This window comes from Lolium perenne, chromosome 7 (genome assembly GCF_019359855.2).
Source record: "Lolium perenne isolate Kyuss_39 chromosome 7, Kyuss_2.0, whole genome shotgun sequence".
In the NCBI taxonomy this organism is placed as follows: domain Eukaryota; kingdom Viridiplantae; phylum Streptophyta; class Magnoliopsida; order Poales; family Poaceae; genus Lolium; species Lolium perenne.
In genome coordinates, this window is record NC_067250.2 from 304276793 (window position 1) to 304277737 (window position 945).

The following is a 945-nucleotide window of genomic DNA, read 5'->3' on the forward strand; positions in this document are numbered from 1 at the left end:
ATGGCGCACCACGTCGAGCACCTGCACGCCGCCGAAGCCGTCGACGATGCCATCGTCCGGGAGGCCGAGACAGAGCGCCTGGTGGTCGTCCGGTTCGGCCACAGCGTGCACGCTGACTGCCTGAGCGTGGACGCCGCCATGGCCGCCGCCGCCGAGCTCGTCGGCCCTATCGCTGTGCTGCACGCTGTCGACATCGAGGAGGTGCAGGATTTCAACGCCATGTACGAGCTCCACGACAGGCCCTGCACTGTCATGTTCTTCCACGGGAATCGGCACGTCGACGTACGCGGCCCCCACGGCAGTAGGTACGACATCGCCTGGGCCGCATACAACGCCGATGAGTTCGTCGGCCTTGTCTGGACGGTGCACGAGAGAGCCACGGCTGGCCGCCGACTCGTCGACCTCGACTAGGAGCTGCCAGCGGTTGTGTAGCATGGTTCTAATTAAGATTTTTCTTTTCAAGATACATTGATTCTACTAGCATCGTTGTCCATGCGACCATGCACGTATGTGATAAATATCAATGTTTGAAGACCACACCAGACAGCGAGTTGGACCGCTCCTCGTTCCCCATCTACAGTAGATCGAGGCGATTTGTGACAACCTCCACTCCTCCCACCTCGCCGGCGTCGATCCGATCGATCCCTCACCCTCCGGCGGCCGCTCCGGTGGCGGGAGGATGGGGAATCGACGGATCACGTCGTGTATATAGCGTAGGGTGTAGTGGTGTGGCTGCCGGCGGCGCTGTGGAGGCGGCGGCGTGGTCGGATTGCTTTTGGTGGGCAGCACTCCTCTCCTCCGCTCTGGCTGCTCCGGTGGAGCGTCGAAGCGGACCTGCTGTCCCTTGCGCGACTGCGGCTCGTCGGAGCTGTGGTCCGTGGTGTCCCTGTGCCGGTGGCCGAGTGATGGCGGCGTCGGCTGTTGTTGTCCTTGAAGGTGTGGTTG

General features: G+C 62.4%; 1 protein-coding gene across 1 annotated transcript; it reads left to right on the forward strand.

The window, feature by feature from the left end:
- Positions 1–411, forward strand: LOC127315085 (thioredoxin-like protein YLS8). Its single transcript, XM_051345614.1, has one exon. The coding sequence runs from the start codon at positions 1–3 to the stop codon at positions 409–411; it is 411 nt and encodes a 136-aa protein (XP_051201574.1).
- Positions 412–945: the final 534 nt, after the last annotated feature.

Excerpts from the sequence above, each read along its gene's own strand:
- LOC127315085 (XM_051345614.1), top strand. The coding sequence starts at position 1 with ATGGCGCACCACGTCGAGCACCTGCACGCCGCCGAAGCCGTCGACGAT.